General features: G+C 36.8%; 1 protein-coding gene across 1 annotated transcript in view; it reads left to right on the forward strand.

Annotated features, from left to right (window-relative positions):
- Positions 1-5,415, forward strand: part of MEI4 (meiotic double-stranded break formation protein 4) — a 72,274-nt gene extending 66,859 nt beyond the window's left edge. The window contains exon 5 of the mRNA XM_065730929.1: positions 5,164-5,415. Within this exon, the coding sequence (XP_065587001.1) occupies positions 5,164-5,415 (252 nt within the window). The remainder of the gene's footprint in view (positions 1-5,163) is intronic.
- Positions 5,416-21,639: the final 16,224 nt, after the last annotated feature.

A 21,639-nucleotide genomic window follows, 5' to 3' on the forward strand; every position in this document is an offset into this window, starting at 1 on the left:
TCATGCATGCCTGCCTTAAATATTTTAGAGATGCTTGTCAGTGCATTATTTAAAAACTAAGCAGCAATTAGAGATACCCTCTATTATCCTACTGTGTGCTTACTTAAATGATGCGTGTTGGTTTTGTACACTCCAGTGTTCTATACAGTAGTTATTCACGTGCTTGTGGAACATCAAGTTAAGTCTTTGTGGTTTTGAAGTAAAAAGCCCTATTATCCAGACATACCTAAAGCATTCTGAAAAAAGTTTGTGTTGTGCTTAGGACAAGAATACAGCATTGAATAGACTGAATAGGGATTTCTCAAAGGAAAAGCAACATATCAAGAACCAAATTCACTGTTAGAGTTGATCCTCATACAATGAGAAAAAGGTAGTATCGCTATCTGGGGATGAGCTTCAGTCGTTCTGGAAAGAGATTTACTATCACCTCTGACTCAGAGGGTGGGTAAACTCACAGATTCACAGAATTGTAGGGGTTGGAAGGGACCTCTAGAAGTCATTGATTTTACACCTGATGATGTATAAGAGAGTGTTTTCAAGTAGGATGGTGAATTTATTCACTGAAAACCTTGATTTGTCAACATTACCTTAGCAACCATACAAAATCTGCTATGTGCTGATCACTGTGTGGCAGTTTCCAATCAGGCAATTTAGAAATTCTTTTGCTGAAATGTGTTGCTTTTACTTTAATGAATAGATTTTGATAATACAGTTCTTAGGGCAAATGTATTGTTAAAATACTGCTAATGATTTCAAGGCAACATTTCTTCTGTATCTAGCCAAAGTGAGCACTAAAAATATAATTTAAAAAAAAATTCTTTGGACTTTGATGTCTGTATTTACTTTGCTGCTTTGTTCTTTAGTCTCTTAGCCCTACATGGACCAACCCCTTCCATTTTCAGATTTCAAGACAACAAATCATGGATAACTATTTTGCTACATCTGCACCCAAACTTGGTGTTGCTGATACTACAATCAGATATCTAGTGTTAACATTTGTATTGCTGACAATTGCTCATTTGTCCTTACTACAGGATTCCTCTCTCCCCAAGGTCCCCACTGCTCCCTTCAGCTGACTGTGATGTTGGCTGCTCCTATCTCACTTCTGAAACTAGCCATCCATGACTTGTGTTGGTTTCTTCCATTGTTACCTGTCATATCCCACAATTTGCTACATGATATCCAGTAGTTTCTAGGTCACTTTTGGTTACTGTAACCTTAAGCCAAAGGGCTGGGTGGTCATTTGCCTGAAGAACGACAAGTAAAGGCATCAGCAGACTGGAATATGATGTCCTCAGCAAGGACATATTCTTGTCATTTCTAAAGCAGTAGTTTCTGCTACTGATTTCCTGAGTGCAGACATCTGTTGAATACAGAATGAAAAACATTGCAATCCTTACTTTCCCTTTCCAAATCTCATTTCCCACATGGAACTGACCCAGTTGAAAGTGACCCTGATGTAAAATAAATGTTAGGTTTCAGCTAGATGTTTTATTAAGAGTGCAAATATGTGAAATAGCAGTGGTAAAAAATAGGGAGAACGTGGACATCAGATCAGCAGGTATGTGGAGCAACTCGCTCCTGGGCGCAGCTGGGTTCTGCTTACTTGGATTTCTGCTTGTATTAACTCATAGAATCACACAGAATATCCCAAGTTGAAAGGGATCAACAAGCATTGAGTCCAACTCCTAGCTTCACATAGGAATGCCCCCCCCCCAAAAAAAAAAGTGATAAAAATTTGAAACCTGATGTCTGAAAGCATTGTCCAAGCACTTCAACTCTGGCAGCTTGGAGCCATGTCTACTGGTCTGTGGAGCCCAACCACTCCTGGGCAATTTGGAAGACTGTTGTTGTCTGTTTCAGTAATACTCTATGGTTATGTGGAAATTAATATGTGATGAATGTAACACTGTTTACATTAATACTTTAATTAGCACTGGCTTGGGAAAAAAAGTAAATGACTATGAAAGGTATGTTGGAAAGAGGGAGAAATGCTTGTGGTTAGAAAAATAGTGATGACTGGTAAGAAAGGAAGGAGGAAAGCTTTCAATAGCAAAAATGTTGGAAATAATTTTTAGAGAGATAAAATTCATTTATATATATATTTGTTATCAAGGGCATTTAAGTAAATGTTATAAATGAGCATGAACTAACAAAGCAAGAAAACTAATATATTCTGCCATCATTTGGGAATTTTTACTGAGTCTTATTGGATAACCTAGCCTTTGGAAAAGAAATCCACTGTTCCATTATCATTACTTGAATTCTTTGTGTATTTACAGACTTTCTTTTTGTCCAATTTTTTTCTGGAAATGCTAACTCCTAATCTGTTGTCTAAGACAGCAGTGGCTTGGAAGCTTATGCAGGGCCATCTGATAATATTTTAGCTGTTGCTTTGCAAAAATGAAGTATAATAAGGGCCAACATGATTACAGATTGACTTTTAGCATTCTGACTGCTATTGCTGCCTAAGTTTTTGAACATACTATTTTAACATATTTGTACAGTTGGTGTCATTTTTATTTTTTTCTTCATGATAGTAAAGAAGACTAGATATAGAATTTCTCCCAAGCCTTCAGAGTACGTAGTAAAAGTATCTGCTCTTCCAGGTGGTTACTCTCCAATATGTGAAAAGAAGGGGAAATTTATTGCAGCCTTTGATTTGTTTCTTCTGTTCTGCATTTGGTGATGTAGATACGTGAATTCTGATTAAAGATCATGGGCTGCATTAAAAAAGGGCTGGCCAGCAGGGACCGGGAGGTGATTGTCCCTCTCTACTCAGATCTTGTTAGATTTACTGTTAAGAAACATATTTCCAAATACTTGGGAAGGAAAAGAGGAAAATATGTTTAAAAAAAACAAAACAACAACAAAAAATATGTCAAAACCCAACAAAACAAAGCTAACAACAGCAACACACTTGCCTGATCTGTAAAAAGTATGGTTGTCTTAAAATTCTTTCTGAAAAAACAGGGTCAATATAAGAGTTACTTACTGTTGGTATGAATATATTTTGGAATCATTGTCCATGTATAAGATTTGCTTTATGAACTTAGCTTCTAAACTTTCTGGATAGTCTAGATATATTGGTGCATGTGTATGTCTGTATACATGTATGTATGCTGCTACTCATAACATTGGTGAGCAAGGAGAAAAAGCTGTTACCTTATTAACCATCAGTAGCTGTAAATGTACCAGTCTACTAATTCTATGGCATAAATTTCTGTTGGTAGTAATCACATCAATTAGTGCTACCAAAAATAAGTTTTGTTCAGTTTGTATTAAATGGGATGGAAAGGTCTGTAGGCCTTGAACCAGAAATTTTTGTAGATTGATTTATTTTTTTCCCCCAGTATTATAAAAGTATTTTGAAGTGCATTCATCCCCTGCAAGCTATTACCTCAAAAAAAGGCTTCCTCCTTGCTCTCAGAATCACCCTTTGTGTGGCTATAATCATTTTTTGTTCGGGCAGTAGTATCTGTAGATGAAAAGCAATTATTTACCATGTAGTTTCTATTATACATAATCAATTAGGTAGTTTACTAAGTTGCAATTAGTTGGACTTTTTGAGATCCACTGAAAGTAACACAATTGCTTAACTGCTTCAAAAAGCCTAAGGTTATGGGAGTAAGTGAAGTGACATAATTCACTTTTCTGAAATATTTTATGTTGATTACTCATGAAAGGAATATCTGAGTGAATTTCCAAGGTCAGTGCTTAAGACTTAGACATAATTTTTGCTTGTAAAATTGTACTCTCAGCAGTCAAATTAAAGAAGCTAAAAGCAACAGGACTTCAGTCTATGTTTCTGCATTTCTATTTCACTGTGCAGAATCATACTTTACCACTGTAAGTTTTCTTTTCTTCTTATAGTATTTAATGTGAGATTAACGTAATTCAATAAGCCATGAATGTTCTGTTACCGAAGGAAAGAAAATTTTTAGAGTTAGCCATACAGTGATGACATACTGTCTTCTAGCATGCAACAACAAAAATATCATTTATATAATGCAATTCATAGTTTGAAGTAATAGAAAGACGTTTTCTCTAATTATTTAATTGGATTTAAGTGGACTTTGAAAGTATGCAAGTACTTAATATTGTGCAGACATCTTTTTGCTGTCTGTTATGGTAGCAACATCAATTTTGACTTGTCATGGGGTTTTGAACTGCTGTAGGTTATTCTTACCAGGATCCAGAGAGACATAAGTGGAATGTGCCAGGCTAGGACTAATATTTTCAAGATGTCTAGAAAACTCAGAAAAAAATGACTGTACTACACCAAGAGTTTGCAAGAAGATGGCTGCGGTGTATTAGTGTTATCACTGATGTAAGAGCTTACCTGAAAACATTACACTGGGAGGCTTCAAACTCTGATTTTGGATTGAAGAGCTTGGAGTTCTGATCAATCAGCTGTTGTAATTTAAGTCTTTTTCAGAACAAGTTCATCTCATAGTATTGGTAGATCTTACTGTTAAGCAAGACCCAGAATTTCATTCCAAAGGGACAGCTCCACAAGGTCTAAGGTTCCATCTTATCAGTTATTCTGTGTGTACAGCAGAGGCTGTAAAAAATTTGATTCGAAATTGCAGTTTCCAAATGCAGGACAGGTGCATTTATGCATTGGAATAAATTCTGACAGACTCTCTCTTTTTCTTTTTAATCGACTCAGAGCTATAGTACTGAGTTGTCTATTTTCTATTGATATTGAGAAGTCTAATATTTTATTTGCTTTCTAGAAGCATCATTTGAATACTGATTCTTCATAATGGAGAGAATTTTTTTTACTTTTGTAATATCTCCAGAAGCAGAAACAAACCAAATTTAATTAATTTGTCTAAAACAAGAAAAGTTTTTGTTGTTGCTATTAATCTGTAGATCATAATTGTATATCACAGTCTGTGGATAATTAGAGAAAACCTTCTATGCGTCCTGGATAAAAGGCTGTGTTGACTTCTCGTTTGAGAGTTGGATGGAGTGTTAGTGGTTTGGGTTCGCAAAGAAGAAAACATATCTTAGAAGTCATGTCTGAGTATGTAGCCATTCTAATCATATAAATATTACTTCAGATTTTAAAAGTATTCCTTAAACTATCATCTGAGATAATGGGCTTCTCAAGTATTACCTCACTGTGTTTATGCATCACTTTTTCTTTATTCCCAGATCCAGGCTATGTATGACATTACCCAGTATGAGAATATTTCTTCTTTATTCATGGTTCTGGAACAACTTCTACAATATGAGACAGAAGAAAGTAACATTCCAGACTCAGGCTATGATGGAGAAAAGAAAATCAAATTTCTGAAGAATGTTGATCAGATTATTCTTTACCTTTCAGATGAATTCCCTTTGTTTTCTTTATATTTTTGGAAAGTGAGTGCTCTTTTGAACTCAGCTCAAATACAAATAGATTAAAACAAGCAACCTACTTTTAAGCAGTGCACTGTTGTGAAAGTGGATTGGAAAATGTTTGAGTCAGACAGGAAAACTGTAGTTATTGGAAAATAATTTAAACTTCTATGCTATGCTTTAGCTTTATAGATAATGAAATTTATTTCCAATTTTAAATATTCAGGAATGTAGTAATCCAAGCCCTGTTAGGTTTTTTTGTTTGTTTTATTAAATGCAATTTATTGTAACAGAAAACAATATATTGGTGAAAGTGGTAACAAAGAAAATTGTTTCAGGTGATGCTTACTATAAGCCCTATGAACTTGAAAGTCAAGAAATAATAAAAGTGTAGAGCTAGGCTTCTGTATTAGAAAACTGTAAGTTGTATATGTTCTGTGTTATTTAGAAACATTGGATGGATAGGCATACTGATAACATGAAATAAAAGACTAACCATCAGAAAACAGGTGTGTTGTCATGCTCAGTGTGATGTAGCAGAGATTGCTGTAGGATGTTGAAATCAGAAATGACAAAAATATTTTTAAACTTGGTAACATCACTATTTTTCTAGGATAGTCTTAGATTTTTATTTAATCACAGTGATTTTCTGACCAAAATGAAATCTGATGCTTAGTTTTACAGCTTTCATATGCTTGGTTTTATTTGTGTACGTGTCAGTCCTAATCCAGTCTGAGTTGACTACTATTTTAAATTAACTCCTATGGTTGCTTTAGACCTTTTTGATCAAAATAAATGGACAGTGATAAAAACTCCTTTATATGCTTAAGTACTGATTTTTTTTTTACGTTTTTATTTCTGTGAAACAAAATTGTATTCTTAGTAATAATTAAATTCACATATTAATGGAAATATTTAAGGCCTATAAAAATGAGTTCAACGATAGCTTAACAGATCCAGAGCAGCTTTGATCAGTTTGGGGAAGGAGAGTGAGAGTTTCATAATGATAGGATTATTTCTAGTAAATAAAGATCATTTTATTTTTTTGTCTTCCAGTAGGGCATATTCATCAAAAAGATAAAACTTTTCTAACGTTTACCTTATCCTTCCCTTTGTCTTTTTTTTTTTTTGAGAGAGATACATTTTAATGTCCAAAAAATCTCTGAAACATGGCTTTTTTATTGCTGTAAATAATTGATTTTGTTAATATTTAACTTGATAGTTTGAATGCACTTATTTAAGATAATAAAGCTTTTTTTCTACATAGGTAAAAGATAGTAATATTTGCAAAACAAGTTACTTTGATGTTGAATTGGCTTCTGAAAGAGATTCTTATAATTGTTCATGGACTGTCCAGCTTTGTTATGATTCTTAAGCTTAGTATTTAGTATTATAACATTTTTTTAATTTTCTGTTAGCAAAATGTCAACAGAAATCTGTTTTATTTGTAAAAAGAATATTCACACTAGAAAATCAGATAAGTTTTACCAAATTAAAGAAAATGAAAATAAATAAAAATATAAATTTGGCAGCCACTCAGGAATAACTGTGCCTTTTTAATTGCGTTATTAATTTTTGTTTCAACTACGTTCTTCCACCTCATTATATTGTTCCCATAATAGCAATAAAAACAGGTTTACAAAGAGAGCAATGAAAAGAATAAATAAAAGGGAACTTATGTCTGTTTGATATAGTAATTTGTGCAACATTTGGTCATTTTGATTAAAAATTTTAAAAAAAGAAAAACAACTTCAAAAATGTTTTGAATAATTTCTAAGCAAGGAGAATAATGGAATCTGAAAAATAGTAGAATGTTTGTTTTATGACTCCTGTTCTGAAAGGCTTCTTTCCTTGCAGAGCATTGCATTTTCTCACCAGCGAACTTTGTAGGCCACTGAAAAAGCAATGGATGTTTTGGGAAATACATTCATCATTCATAAGTTTTGATTCAACTTCTGACTTGAGATGTTGTTCATGAAATCTTATTTCATGAAATGGTTTGTATGAAGTTCTGAAAACATTGGGGCTGGGTGAGAGTCCCCCTTGTAATACCATTGTAGCAGTTCAGACAACTACTAGCAAGTACTGTTAAGCCCTCAGCTCTCCTTGTCTGTTCCTTTGCAAAATGAAATAGTTGGTCAATCTGTGTTAGTGAGCATATCTGACTTTTGGTGGGAGCAATAACCTGCAACTGGGATAGTTGTACCAGTCTTAAGTCTCCTGAAGATGTTTCCCACCAATGTGGGACTTGCCTCAATAGGAAGGTAGTGCAGATGTAAACATGTGGATGTCTCTGTGTAGCTGGGATGTCTAAGCTATGAAAAATCTACGAAATAGAGCAATATTTTGTGCTGAGTCTCCAGCTGCTACAGCAAAGGAATGCCACTCTTAAAGAAGTCCTGTATTACTTATGCTGTTTTCATGTAGTTGCCTCTAATACCCTGGAGCATCTTTAGTAGCACTATCACTAAATGTCTGTTTAGGAAAATGTGTTGAACAGTGCTCGTACTTAGATACATAGCTAACTATGATAACAACATGTATTTTCAGAGTCTTACTGTGAGAACTAAATCTCACCTTGAGATATCTACATTTTTGGGAGTGGAAAAGCCTAGGTTTAAGTCCATGCTCTTTGGATAGTTTCTACTTTTTCCCAGTAACTGTTAGATGTGACTTACGGAAACATTACTATCTTTAATTTTGAAACAAAATGTGATAACAGCTAGTCCCCGTGTTTAGATTTTACAGATATATATTCTGAGGCAAGGAGTTGCATCCCAGTTGCAACCCTTCTGTGATTTGGATTTACTTTAAGTATTTACTTAAGTACTTACTAAGATATGTCAACATCCAACTTTTAAACATCTGGCTGCTGAAGAATCCCAAATCCAGAGAAAGTACATGTGGTCTTTGCAAAATTGAGAATATTTTATGTCCTTAAAGAGCAGTCTAGAAGTTCCATGTTCTGAGCATAACATATCCTAGACTCCAAGAACAGGGAACTCTGAAAGAAGAAATTGGTCTGACCTGTTGTTTTCTGGGAATATTCTACCTGAGTTAGCTGTACAGTTTTAGTATTAACAGTTCAGCGTTTCTTCCATCATACTGATTTTCTTTTCATGAATATACATACTCTAAATATTGTCAAAATGTCAATGTTCTGAAAATGCAAAATATTCAGACTTTCATATAGATTTATACAGATGTAAATTTATATGGTCAAATTATATATTTATTATATATGTAGTTTTGCATATATTTTATATATTATATATTTATATGGTCAAGTTAGCATTGCTTATTGTTTAGTAGACAAATAGTTGGTTAGTATTTGTAATCTGTTACTTTGCCTCATTCATAACTATCCAGATGTCTGCTTTTTAACTGTCTGCATCTATTTTAAGTAGAATTTTATGGTAGTGTATCTCATGAGTAGAAAAATTATGATACAAGGAAAATAAATGTTTACTATTACTGCTGCTCCATTGACTGTTTCATTCACCGAATAATTTTACATGTCTGCTAATAATGACAGTAATGGGTAGGATTTGAAATGAGCTATCACAAGATGTTTTTAAAAGTTTAATTTGGAACCTTATAAAAATGTGTTCATGATGTGCTGATTTGAGATAGTTCTTGCTTATATTTATTGGCAGTGGTAGAAATGAAATCTTACCTCATTTTAATCCTGTAATAACATTTTTTTGTTGTTACAGTTTTCTATGTGTCACTAACTTGTAGTTTACTTTGACACTACATTCATCTTGTGTTCATATGATCATAGGAGAATTTATGTTGAAAGTGTTAGTTGTGAATTTAGACTAGGTAGCTTGTAGCTAGTTCATCATTCAGTCTGGTATTGAATACTCCAAAGACAGAGACTGTACAGCTTCTCTGGGTAACCTCCTCTTCTTCTTGATTGTCTTCTTGGTGATAAAGATTTTTCTTATAAACAGTCTAAACCTCTGTTTTATGTTCAGTGTCTTTAGTCTTCCCACTACATAAAGCCTGGCCTTGTCCCATTCATATCTTCCTCACAGGACCTGGAAACTGCTTTTAGATCTCCCAAAAAATATCTTCCCCAGCCCAAGCAGCCCAACTCCCTTAAGCCACCTCACAGGGCAGATGTTCCAACCCTGACTATTCTGGAGGTCCTCTACTGATCAAGTTTCAATTTATTATCTTTTTTACTGGAGAAGTCCCAAGGAGTCAGCTGTGTCAGGCCTGGATGTGAGATAAGAAATGCTGAGTAGAAGTGAGTATTCCCTTCCCTAGAGCTGTGCTGTCCCTCATTGCAGCCTGGGCTGCTGCAGGCTGATGTTCAGCCTGCTGCCCACCAGACCCCTGGGGCTGCTTCCTAGCCAGGCACTCCCAGCCTGTATCATTGCATAGGGCTTGTCTTTCCGGGTGGGACATCTTGAATTTGTCTTTGCTGAATTCGTCTCTGTCAGCATGTTCATCCAGTCTGTGTACGTACCTGGGACTCCCATCTACAAATTTGGTGAGGATGTACTCCATCACCTTCTCCAGGACAGCTCATTGTGACAGTCCACTTGTGACAGGCATCCAAGTACAACCCATTAAAGGTTAACCTGTTAACTGATGTGTAAGCTTTACCATCAAATCATTTTTAAACATGCCTGTTTTTTTACTCATCTAGACTGGAACACTCTTAATTTGGATGTCCACATATCCAGGCATTTTATCCTAAAAGGTAATCAGGTTGGTGTGGTATGATTTTCCTTTAGTAAATCCATGCTGCTTATTTCCAGTCACCTCTTTCTTCTCTGTATGTCCAGCGAAGTGCTCCAACAGGATTCTCACCATGATTTCTCCTCCACAACCCAGCGCTTTCTTACTCTGAAAAGTTGTTGGTTTCAGTCACTGGGTATTCTAGGCTTTGTCTTCGATGTCAGAAACAAAGGAATATGTTTTAGGTCAAAAAAAGAAAAATTGAAAGATTAATTTTGTAGCTTACTGTCTTTCTGCTTAGTGTCTGACTCCTTTGAAGCTTTTTTGAGTGGAGAGGGTGAGGAGAAGGACTAACTCCACAGGGAGACTTGTTACCTGTTTTCAGGATTCTGATTTTTGTAGAGTGTCAGGATGTCTCACTGATGTTTGTTGTTGGTCCTAGATCAAGGCTCCACAGGCCTTAGAGATAATGGAGAGTCAGATTCTTTCAATTTATTTTAGTAGCCATCCATAAAAATGGTTCCCCAGGCTGATATAATTCCATGTTGACCTTACTCTGCAGCTGTCCTGTCCTCATAGCACAAGGAAAAAAAGAGACAGATGAGATGAACAAAGAAATGAGACAAACTCTTATTAGACCTCCCAGAAAGTGCAAACTCCAGTGAAATTTTTTAGAAGCCTTCAGCAGTGTCATCTTTTTCGGCAGTGTCCAAGCTGCATGATGAAGTAACCTGATGAAGCCTTGCTGTGTCCTTGCCATTAGGCCGGAGCTAGCATGGGGAGCATTCCCATGACCTAGTGCTGTTCCTAAGTCCCGTGCAACCAAAGGGTCTGAATCACTGTCTGATGAGCATTACCAGGAGAGGCACTGGCACTTTTGGCAGAGCAGTTTGCTACAGCTCATGTTAATAAAATTAAGCATACTTTCTAAATAGGGATCTGGTTGAAGTTTTTCACGTCGCATGTAAATGTAAAGCATTTGCTCATAAGTGGGTAATTAAATTGCTAAAATCCCATTCATTGTTAATTTCTCCTGCTAATTATAACTTACTTTTTAAGGCAAAAGATTAAACCTTTTATTTCAAAGTAGACTTCTCCTTTTCTTGTGTTTGTCTAAAGGCTCTTTTGAACAGAGAATTTCTAAGAAATTATGCAACATTTTAAGCATTAGTCTACTGTCATTAGAATATAATGGAATAGATTATTTTATAAGCTTTTGATGCAGCAATTTGTTCTGCCATTCAGAAAGCATTCTGTACTGTTTGTTCCTTAGTAAGTACATTCATATATTAGATGTTAATAGAAGCAAAACGAAGCCTGTTCCACATGGATTCCACTTGTGTCCCAGTTCTCTGTGGCTCTAAGGTATTGTTACAAGCATTTCTGTGTAATATTAATGTAAGTTTCTTGAGCACTACGCTCTGCTTCATTTTTTTTTTTTTGTCCAAATGATTATATAAAACAAAATTTATGTTCCAGACCATGAGAAGTAAATGGACTATGAACTTTAACATTCTGTTTGGCACTTCCAGTTTTTTGTTCCAAATGAGAAAGAAAATCTGCTTAAAATAATTTATGTTGCCATATGAAAGTAAATGAAGGCAGTAATTGAAACAAGTGAGTTAAAGAAATACATGTCAGTCAAATATATCACTGGACTTATTTTTGATACCATTTGTGTTTTTCACTTACTAGTTATATGGAAACTGCTGAGTCACATCCTGAACCACTGATTGAGCACCTGAAGGAAAGACCGAGTCAGCCCTGGGAGCACAGATGAAGGCAATTCACATGTGTGATTGGAAGTGGTGGAGCCAGGCTGCACCCCTCTTAGACCTCATTTAAGGGCTGACTGCCACTGTGGAAGGATCTCTTGTTGGAGATCCCTTCTCTTGGAGTTCTTTCCCTGCAGGCGTAGATCTTTGGATATGTGTGAGCATTCTCTTCCTTCATTTTGTAACATCTCCTTGTTTGTACTGATCCCTTTGCCTTTACACTAGTTTAAGTTAGAAATAAATATGCAAGAGCTTTTCTTACCTGTTTTATTTTTACAATATGTTACACCTTTATTTTGGTTTCTGTAAACTCAGAAACCTGGCTGTTATATTCCTTACTCAAGGTAACTTAGTGCAGGTGGGGTGTTTTGCTTCATTTGCTTTTGAATTTTTAAATTAATCTATCATAACTTAAGGATGCATGCATGATGCAACAGTTAACAAAAAAAACAGTCGTGAACCCTGTGTTCCCATAATGTTCCTGCCCCAAGAAGCTGAAATAGAAAAACCTTATGGATAATATTGGTGAAGCCTTTGTATTTTTCTTCTTGTGTATTTCTTCTAGATAGATTACTTTCAAAAACTTTTTGAAGAAAACTGCTTATGGTAACCAGACTCTCAAATCCCCTTTTAGCTTCAGGGACAAAATTATTTTCAGCACAATGTAAATTGAAAATTAGAATATAGAAGTGAACAAATCATAGTAATTTCTGGACTGATGAACATCAGGTTGTTTCACTTGTCTTTCCAATGTGCTACTGAGTGTTAATAAACAAGATTACATTCATTTAACATTCTGTACCTCTAGTTAGTACTCAGGTTCTTCATCTGCTTTCATTTATTCTTTTTGATTATCTTCTGTTATTCAGTCTCTTCTGGACACTGATTCAATAATATTTTTCTGATAATTCTGAAGTTATTATGCTTGGAGTGTAATACCAAATGTGAGTGAAGTGTGTTAATTCTTTTCTGTATGATTGTACCACACCTTGCCCATGTTGTATGTGTATATGCAAAGCCCCCACACATCTGCTGAACACATTTCTCACTCAAGTTCATTAACGATACTGTGCTTTTTTTTCTATTAATGTTTAGACATGTACGCTTTTTTCAGAGAGAATTGGCTAAACACCTCTGACCATTCTCTGCTCACGTTGAAACAGGTGCTTTAGTTAATGTAGGTTAGTCTGCCATGGATGTGCTCTTCTTGGTAGCTCATTTAAACTGAGATTGGTTTTGGCTGTGAGCAGGAAAGCAATTCAGCTAGATACAAAGCCACCATGATCTGAGTCATGGGCAGCTGGAAGTAGTTTTGGGAAAATTGAGAAGTGTGTTTTCTGGCTTCTCCTTTCTTCTTAATCTAGTTCATCTCTCTGCCTCTTTCCTTTCTTCTTGTGGTGGATACCTGCGGTACTTGCTTCACCCACCGCATAGGTTAGAGGAAGCCAATGTGATCTGTAGGACTTCCCACAAAATGCATCTGTGGCTACCTTGTTTCAAAAGGTGTTCCCTCAGTGCAGTAGTAAAGATGTTTGTGCTTTCTTTTTGTGGAGTATCCAGGTAGGTTCTGCTCAGCCTTTCAAAGAAGGGCTTGTGGACAACTATCTTCCAGAAATGGAAGCAGTGGCTCCCGAGTCAGTTGAAGTACTTTCCTATAAGAGTGTAGATGGTTACATTTAAGACACAGTCTCATTAATCTCCCAGGGAGGTCATGCCCTGTTCATAAGTGTGTTAATTAAATGGCTGTCTGTTTACTGCACTGTGCTGCAGATTCTGTTTGAGGCCTGCAAGACATGCAGCGCTGGTGAGGCTCAAGATTCAACAGCACGTTCATACTACACATAGCAGCGTGGCTGGGACCTTGCTCCAGCCTGCCTGCAAACCAGCTCTGGTCAGTTCAACGCTCTTGGTCTTCTAAGCAGAGCTGCCATGTACAAATCAGCTGTTGAGGGGCAGTCTCTGATCTGTACCAGTACCAAAGCTGAACTGTAAGGAGCTGCTTGGAGAGGTGCTAATGAGCAGCACAAATACATACCAGGGACTGCTTTGGCACTACAGTGTGATGTGTGATTTACCCTAACACTCTGCAACAAATTCCTGGGGTTTCCAAGGTCATGGAGGGATGGAAATAGTTTTTTGGGTTGTTTTTTTTTTTTTTTGCCAACCTATCTGTTGTCATAAATTCGTGTATATGTGTTATGTTTTGCCTAGAGTCTTGTTATGTGTGAGTTTAGAAATTTCAGTGCAGGGTCTGTGCCCTTTGCTTTAAATGTCATCCTATCCAGAAGGAAATGTCAACAGAGGTTGTCAGGAGGCCTGGAGAGCTTGTCAGAGGAAGCCCTAGAGGAAGCAGGGAAACAGAGCTTCAGGCAAGTGATAAGCCACAAAGTTTCAACTCCCAGGAAGAAAAAGAAAAGAAACTTGGGAGAAAAGGATTCCTGAAAGATAAAATTAATGTCCGTGCTTGCAAAGTGCAAGAGCTGGATCACAGTTCAGCAGTCTGATATGGGAGAGTATCCTAAGCCAAAACTTCAAGTATATTTGAGTCTGTTTTCCTCTTGGAGGCATTAATTTTATTTTTTTCTGTTAACAGAAAAAGTCTGTTTTATTTATGTCTCTAATTAATCTTTCCTCTTCCTTTCTTTTCCTTGCTTGTGATTTTTAAGTTGTCTCCATGTACTCTGCTAGTGTTTTAGAGGATCACTAATCTAATCTTGCAGATTACTTATGACAGCATCAGCCGCAGTCAGTTTTAGCACTGTTTTCTGCAGCACACCCCAGGATAATTGCCTTCAGTCAGCTCACCATCAGTGGTCATTACCTTTTTTTTTACTTGCTTCTTTGGTCATTTATTAATTCGCTCAGGTTGTTACAGAAATGAGCCCAGAGAAAGCTTCCAAGGGGAAATTGGAATGACAGTCAGCATAAGGTCTCTGAGGAAGAGGAGAATGATCCAGACTTGGAGAGGGGATGATCAAAGCTAGAAGTCCTGTTATTTATTCAGATTCCATCTTCAGCACCTGCTTAAATCTTTGATAACTCCACTGATCTTATCCTTACATCAACTCTGGTGTTTATCATCCTAAAGGAAATAGTAACAGTAGGTAGGAGCAACTCACAGTAGAAGAATTAGAACTCAGGGGAAAGGAAATCACTCAGGAAAAAAGAAGAGGATCTTGTTTGACCTTCAAAAGGACAGCTTTAGTTGAAACATGGTCTCCAACTATACTCTGGAAAACTTGTACAAACATCTGTGATAATTTTAAAACATGCAATAGCAAATATCAACTTCTAAGTAAAGACTTTCTCCTGAAATGGCTGTAGCTGGAGTACTGCATAAGGAAAGCAGGGAAAGAGAAGATAAATTCACTGAGTGAAATTCAGTAATAAAAACATGACACAATTAGAGCAAATAGTGGCAAACAATACCGACTTCCTCAGTCTTAATAAGCAGATTAGAGACTGTTAAAACTGAATCTTATGTTACTGGAGATTTCTGTTCATAGCACTTTAAACATTTTTTACACTGTTGGTAGATGAAGTCAGAAGTAATTTTTTTTTTAATTTTACATTTTATTTTACAATTGAGAATTAGGCTAATGAATTGGAGTTAGTACTATCTTGTCAGTGAGTTATTCTGTTTGTTACTTTTGATAGAACTTCACAGTCAACCATTACTTTTCTACTTTTCATGTTTTTGTTTTGTTGTCAGAAACCACTTTGTAAGAAATATGCAGATTTTGAAGTCTGGAGTTTAATTTCTAAAAAAAAGAGGTCAATTATACCCTGTACCAACTTTAAGCCTTCAATGCATAAATAGTTATTGTGGAATCATAGAATCATGGAAATCATTTGGGTTGGCAGAGACCTTTAAGGTCATATAGTTCCACCCCCCTGCTATAGGCAGTAACATCTCCCTCTGGACCAGGTTTCTCAAGCCTGGCCTTAAATGCTTCCAGGGATTTTGGGCATCCATAACCTTGTTGGGCAACCTGTTCCAGTGTCTCACCACCCTCACAGTAAAGAATTTCTTCTAATATCTAGTCTAACCTCTTCCAGTTAAAGCTGTTTCTATTTGTCCTGTTGCTATATGCCTGTGTAAAATTACATGCAATTTGAAACAATTTTGCTCTGTTTAATGTTTTATATTAAAAAAAAAGTTTTAGACAACAAGTGGCTCAATAAAGTAGTAATATTTCATGATTTCATTCAGCAGATAAGATTCCATTAAGAACAGATCAAAGTTGTTTAGACAAATATCAATGATGAATTCTGTGGAAACAAACGTTACTCATTAATGAGTTTGAACTCATTAATATACAACTCTTTGAATAAGTAATTATATTGGAATGTAATCCTCTGATGGAACAGCTCTGAAGTTTCTCATTCTAAAAGCTTTTCCTAATGCCTCACTGATTTCTATTTCCTACTCAATAAATTATGTTCTAATTAGTGTAGAACTTCATTGTAGAGAAACAGCTTTCACTGTTTAAATGTCAGTCTTTCCATATTTGTACATTCAAAATAGCCTGTCTACAAGTGATGCTGTTCTTCATTAAAGTTACCGCTTCATTTATGGTTGCAAAATGCTGAGGTGGTGAGAGGTGTGAAAAACATGATTATGCCCTCATGTGTTTACTTGGTTCACAGCTGTCTACATATTAAAGATAAAGCAAGAAACAAAAACTTTACTTAGTTATTATTTAAGACTTTTGCCTTGACTTTTTAGTGCAGTAGAAAAGGCTTGAATGAGGATAGATATCTTACCTAGAGCCAAGTACAGACTTCTGGCTCTGCTGCAATCAAGAAAAGGCATGAGCTTGAACCTGTTTCTATCAAGCTGTGTGCCTTAGTTTACCATTCAATCTCTCATGATACTAATATTCTTACTGTGATTAAGATCTGATATTTTAAATCTGATCAAAACTTCTACTTGAAGCTAAGAAACCTTTCCAAGTAAAATTTATTTCCTTAGTTATATCTTTCCTGTAAAAAGACTTGCATTTAACAGGTGGGTATTTTTCACCCTAAAATATATGTGTATTTCCTAGAATGTTCCCAGTCAGCTCTGTTTTGCTGTTGCAGGAGGAAAGGGGAGCAGTTTGCTACAGTAAATCAAGCACAGCACTTACAAATAATTTGTGGAGCAATTAAAATAGCTACTAAGATTTTATGGTGTGCAATTATGTTTCTTCCATCAGAACATCATTAGGAGGAAACTTGTTTACCCTTGCAAGTAGCTTGTTAAACATAAAGAAAAATGCAACTTGCAAGCAATAAAGAGCATATTAAGGGACAAATAAGATGTCCAAGACGTTCTTTCTGTGTGAAGCTTTTTTGTGTGCTCAGCTTTTGGTTTTGTATTGTTTCTTGGAATTAGAGCTCAGCAAAACTATTGAAGCCCCAATAGTTCGCTGACAGTTTTGAATGCAAATTTGTGAATAAGTAATTAAAGATACCAGGTTATAGTTAAGTAAGAAAGCAGCATGCACTGAACTTGTGTATTCAATAGTATATTGTGATATTTCCCTGTTCAATCAGACATTGAGTCAATCTCTAAAAGGCACGGGTATAACTTGCACTGTCAAGTCTTGACAACCTCCAAAGACAGAGACTGAATGGTTCTTCTGGGCAGCCTCTTTTGCTACTTGACTGGACACCTGATGAAAATTTCTTCTTAGCTAGTCTTATTTCTGTTGCCTTTGTCTTCTTTCTGTGCATTTCACTGATGGATGAACTTGCCTTTGTAGCATTAATAACCTTCTTGTTGATGTAAGGGAAGGATGTGTGAATCTCTCCCAAAAGCCATCTCTTGACCAGATGGATTCAGCTTTTTCTAACAGTGCAGATGCTCCAGCACTGGCAGTCTTGGTGGCCTTCAAAACTCACTCCCATTTCTTTTTTCAGGCTCTTTCCTGCCCTAGGGTGGAAGGGGGATAATGTTCTTCCAGCTTAAGTACTCTTGAATAGAGGCTAATTCTTCCTATCAAATGTCACAAGAGAATGGCATTGCTTATGTATTTCATTTAAGTGTAATTATGATTTGGAAGATGCATCAAGAACATACAAATACATGCCTAATTTTAAGCATATATGTGTAGTTCTATCCCAATTCAACAGTAATCCTTGTTTTACAGAATGTGCAGTTAAGCCTTGTGCCTGTGAAATGTAAGTACGCTTAAAGTAACGCATGCTGAATAAACTCTGAATTCATTGGGAGCTTAAGCACACTTCAAAGTGAGCTGAAGATAATACAGTACTATTGCAGGTTTGCTAAACATCATATGAGAATACATAAGAGGAGTGAAGAGCTGCAAGAGGAGGAAACCCAACTGCACAGTATTCAAGATGAATGGAAGATAGACAAGGTTCTCAGAGGAGGCTGTGTACCTTCAGGAGATCCAGTCATTCACACAAGTGGAAGTTTCTTTTAAGAATACTAAGAGGAGAAAGCTTCCTGCTCCTCCTGAAGACTTGCTATTGAGGAGCAGGTTTAGCGCTCTCCAGTCTTAGGATGAAGTTATTTTGGCTTCAGGGGAGGTAGCTGCATTGTCAGCCTGACCCTGAATGTCTCTAGGGACGGGGCATCCACCACACATCTGGGCAATGTGTTCCAGTGCTTTAGTACTTCTATTGTAAAAAGAACTTCTTCCTTCTATGCAAACTAAGTCTCCTGTCCTAATTTGAAACCATTTGCTTTTGTCCTTTCACAAAAGGCCTGGCTGAAGAATTTGTCTTGCTGCTTTAACCCTGCTTGAAATGGGGTTTGGACTAGATGGTTGTAAGTGGTCTTTCCAATGTTAGCCATTCTTTGAACCACTTCTGAAAAATAATTAATGGAAAACACAGATCTAAGTCATACTTCATTCTATGGCAGAAACTGGAGCTCTCAACTGAAATTTAAAAAATCAGGAAGAAAAAAAACCACACAAATTATATTGAGATGTTCATTCTAATTAAACCTTTCTTGGGAAAAGTTAGAAATCGAATGAGGTCTGTTTAGCTGAGGGAAAATTTCAAAATTATATGTTCATGTTTTAGGGAGAAAGGGAAGAGATGCAACATACAAATGGGCTAGAGACCGAGGGGTGGACTTAACTATGGATGCTATTGCACAGGTTATCCACGACTGTGATACATGCGCCACAATTAAACAAGCCAAGAGGATGAAACCTCTTTGGGGGGAAGGGCGATGGCAAAATTATAAATATGGGGAGGCGTGGCAGGTTGATTATATCACCTTGCCACGATCTTGCAATGGTAAGCGTTATGTGCTCACCATGGTAGAGGCAACTACTGGGTGGCTTGAAACATATGCAGTACCCCATGCTACCGCCCGGAACACCATCTTAGGGCTCGAGAAACAAGTCCTATGGCGACATGGCACTCCAGAGAGAATTGAGTCCGATAATGGAACTCATTTCAAAAATTCTCTTGTAAATACTTGGGCCAAAGATCATGGCATCGAATGGATTTATCATATCCCCTATCATGCACCAGCTTCTGGTAAAATTGAAAGGTACAATGGGTTGTTAAAAACAATGTTGAAAGCAATGGGTGGCGGAACATTTAAGCACTGGGAGAAGCATTTGGCAGAAGCCTCCTGGTTGGTCAACACTCGAGGATCCATCAATCGTGATGGTCCTGCCCAATCCAGATCTCTACCTACTGTAGAGGGAGATAAGGTCCCTGTAGTACATGTAAAGAACATGTTGGGAAAATCAGTTTGGGTCTTTCCAGCTTCTGGAAAGGGCAAACCTCTCTGGGGAACTGTATTTGCTCAGAGACCTGGGTCCACTTGGTGGGTAATGCAGAAGAATGGGGATGTTCAATGTGTACCACAAGGGAATTTGATGTTGGGGGAGTGCAGTCAGTAATTCCATGTATATACATATATATACGTTGTGTGTATTTAATGCATGTTAATCATTGTTCTTCTCTATATATCAAACATGATGTAATGATGTTGAATAAGGGGTGGAATGTCATGGTTTTATAATTTTTGGTACTGGTATTCCACATCATAACATCATGTAGTACATTTAGAGTTAAAGAGTTAATGCTCCAGCTCCGTGGATCATCGATAGTTCCAGGTATACCTGTCTGAGAAGAAGAACTACATTCCCAGAGGACTTTGCGATGCTTTGCGTTCTTACGTGTTTACGCTCAGAGGGAAAGATAAAAACTGTCTGCGGTCACGGGACACTCTCTTTCCTTTGGGATCAGCAGTGGGTGCTCGCTGCCGCCCACCTTCAGCATTAGCGTAAGGCCTTCGGTTTATCAGACACTCTCTCTTGCTCATTTTATTTGATTTATTAGCTTTAATTCCAATTATATTGTATTATATTGTGTTATTTTGCTTTCCGATATCTTATTTAGTAAATTAGCTTTCCTCCTCAGATCGTTGCCGCTGTTTTGTTCCTAGGCCCATCTCCCTTTTCCCTTTTCCCCTTCCCCTTTCCTGGGGCGTGGGTCCGTGGGTCCCCTGCACCAATCGTCACAAAACCGGGCCAAACCTGCCCGTAAACCGTTGACAGAAGGAAAAGCTTCTCTGTTTACTTGAAGGAAGGAAGAGGAAGCTTCTGTTTCCTCGGCAAGCTGTTTAAAAGCGTTAGAATTTGCGTCATTTCTTTTATTTTTTTTTTACCAGAGCTTCTGGAGAGAAATAGTAGTAATTTGTCCCTGCAGCTGTGTACTGGGTTTCCAGGTATCCGCCCTGAAAACGTATTTAATTTCTCTGTGTAGGCTACAGCTGAAAAGTCTACTATTTTGGCTGATACTGTTTTCTTTCTGAGGCATGACAGTTCATTTCCTGCTTTAACCTCTGCTGATAAATTGATAGGTTCTCAATAACTTGACTAATACTTCCACACAATTTTGTTCAGAACACCCACTCATTCAACTGAATTGTATTGGCATCTTTTACTGGGCTGCACTACAGGTGAACATGGGATTTACAAAATAATAATAGTGATAAGTTTCTGCCATAAATATTATGAATCTAAATTAAATGTAGTGCATCAGTAAGCCAGAGTCAGAAGGATAATTTTAACAGCATCTGTCGAAGTAATGAAGTAGCTTACATTTGCAGATTTTTAAATTTTGATTTTAAAGATGATGTCCAGAGGACAATTATGATGCATTAATCCATGTACAGACTAAAAACACAAACAAACAAAAAAAAAATTGAAATTTTCTGGTATTATAACCATAAGAAGTGGGATTTTAAGTTCAACAAGGGTTGAACTCCCACACGCTTTATATTTCTGGATATGCATATGACAACCAGTCCCAGACTGAAGGCTTGTTTGCATTTGCAATATGTGTAGGCTATTTCCCAAACATTCCTGCTTTTGATGCTCTGTGGAGCATCAAATTTCTCACTTCCTTATCAACCACCTAAGGTAAGTGGAATATTTTATATGTAGTCAGTATAAATTATTTTATTTATTTATTCTGTCACCAACCACCAATGGCCATCTATCCAGTGACTAAAAACTGCCAAATATTACTGCACAAGCAGGTTCTAGATTAGTAAGACAGCAAGCCTTTTATTCAGCTCTGTGTCTGAAATGCATTGTGTCTTTGGGCACCACCAAAGTTTTCTCATCCTTCATTCATTTACTCAGTGACCTTGCACAGGAGGTCCTGGTTCCCTCGGTTTCTATGTGTAACCCATCAGCAGTCTTTTCTACATGCTCCCATTGGTTTGTGAACTCATGGCACAAGATTTTATTACGTATGCTTTGCCTTCATCATCTTCCCCTTTCTGAGGGTCTTTTTCATGAGATAAGTGAATCTCTGAGGGCTCATTTCTCAAGCT

This window comes from Cyrtonyx montezumae, unplaced genomic scaffold (assembly GCF_038088225.1).
Source record: "Cyrtonyx montezumae isolate F1298 unplaced genomic scaffold, pur_monq_1.0 scaffold_13, whole genome shotgun sequence".
Lineage (NCBI taxonomy): Eukaryota > Metazoa > Chordata > Aves > Galliformes > Odontophoridae > Cyrtonyx > Cyrtonyx montezumae.